At 38.0% G+C, this 1,054-nt stretch overlaps 1 protein-coding gene across 1 annotated transcript in view; it reads right to left on the reverse strand.

Moving 5' to 3' along the window:
* Nucleotides 1-390: 390 nt before the first annotated feature.
* The window catches only part of HELRODRAFT_163778 (hypothetical protein), a gene marked incomplete at both ends in the record, with an annotated part of 23,892 nt that continues 23,228 nt past the window's right edge, over nt 391-1,054 (reverse strand). Inside the window, one exon of the mRNA XM_009027553.1 lies at nt 391-849. Coding sequence (XP_009025801.1) covers nt 391-849 — 459 coding nt within the window. The remainder of the gene's footprint in view (nt 850-1,054) is intronic.

The following is a 1,054-nucleotide window of genomic DNA, read 5'->3' on the forward strand; positions in this document are numbered from 1 at the left end:
AACAGGTTAGTTAGATTTAAAATTAATATATCACGGCATGGTATTCACGAAAACTTTTAAGCAATTCGAACGATGAAGCATTGATTGACTCCAGCAAACTCCTGCAACTTGAAGCCATTGTGATGACGAATAAATTGGGAAAAGTGAGGTCATCAATCAATCCAACAACTGAACAGCAAATCCGAAATAGCACATTTTGTTCTGAAGTAGGTTTTAATTATGGAGCGAGATGGATTGCTGCCTACCTCCTTGTTATACACTCACGTTTCATGCCAGACGCTTACATCGATGGAGATTCACTTTAGCGGTAACATCTCCTCATCAGAACAATTTTCATTTTTTAAAAAAAGTTAAAACATACATTTACATAGAAGCGAATGAATGTAATTTTCAGAAATTCATTCCATTTAGAGGAAAAGTGACAGAATTAAACGAAAAAAAGAAAGACGAATCAAACTCACAAAGGACGACGAGGTTGTATGAGATGAAGTGGTGCAGGTTGAACGGCTGGGCGGCAAGCACCGAACAGCGAACCTGCCTGCCATCGTCGGTCGGCTGCACTGCAAATGGCAGGGTGGTGATGGAAAGTTTGTGGAGGATCAACCGCATGCCCACCGCCCCCGAGTCCTCCAGTAACGAGACAGTTCTCAAGATGTTGTTGTTGTAATGGTCGTTAATGTTGTGGTTGATGTCGTTGTTTGTGTTGTTGGTTGGATTGATGTATTTGTTGTTGATGTCTGATTTGCTGTTGATGTTGTTGAGTTGGCTATTTAAAATGTTGTCGTTTGGTTTTGTTGCAAAAGAAAGATGGCTGTTGTCGGATGAGATGCTGTTGCTTCGTTTGTTGTGCTTTTTATTTTTTTTATTTTTAACGTTTTTGTGTTTTAAATAAAAATTTTTGCGAAATTTTTTTTCAGAAATTGGATTAATATTTCCCTGGTTATCAGCGACAAACTTTTCACGCAAGTTGGAAGAGAAATTTTTTAATCTAAATTCAGAGTTAATGAGGCTGAAATGTAAAATATCCTTTTGTCTCACTGTGTTGTTGCTGTTG

The sequence above is a fragment of the Helobdella robusta genome, assembly GCF_000326865.2.
Source record: "Helobdella robusta unplaced genomic scaffold HELROscaffold_5, whole genome shotgun sequence".
Lineage (NCBI taxonomy): Eukaryota > Metazoa > Annelida > Clitellata > Rhynchobdellida > Glossiphoniidae > Helobdella > Helobdella robusta.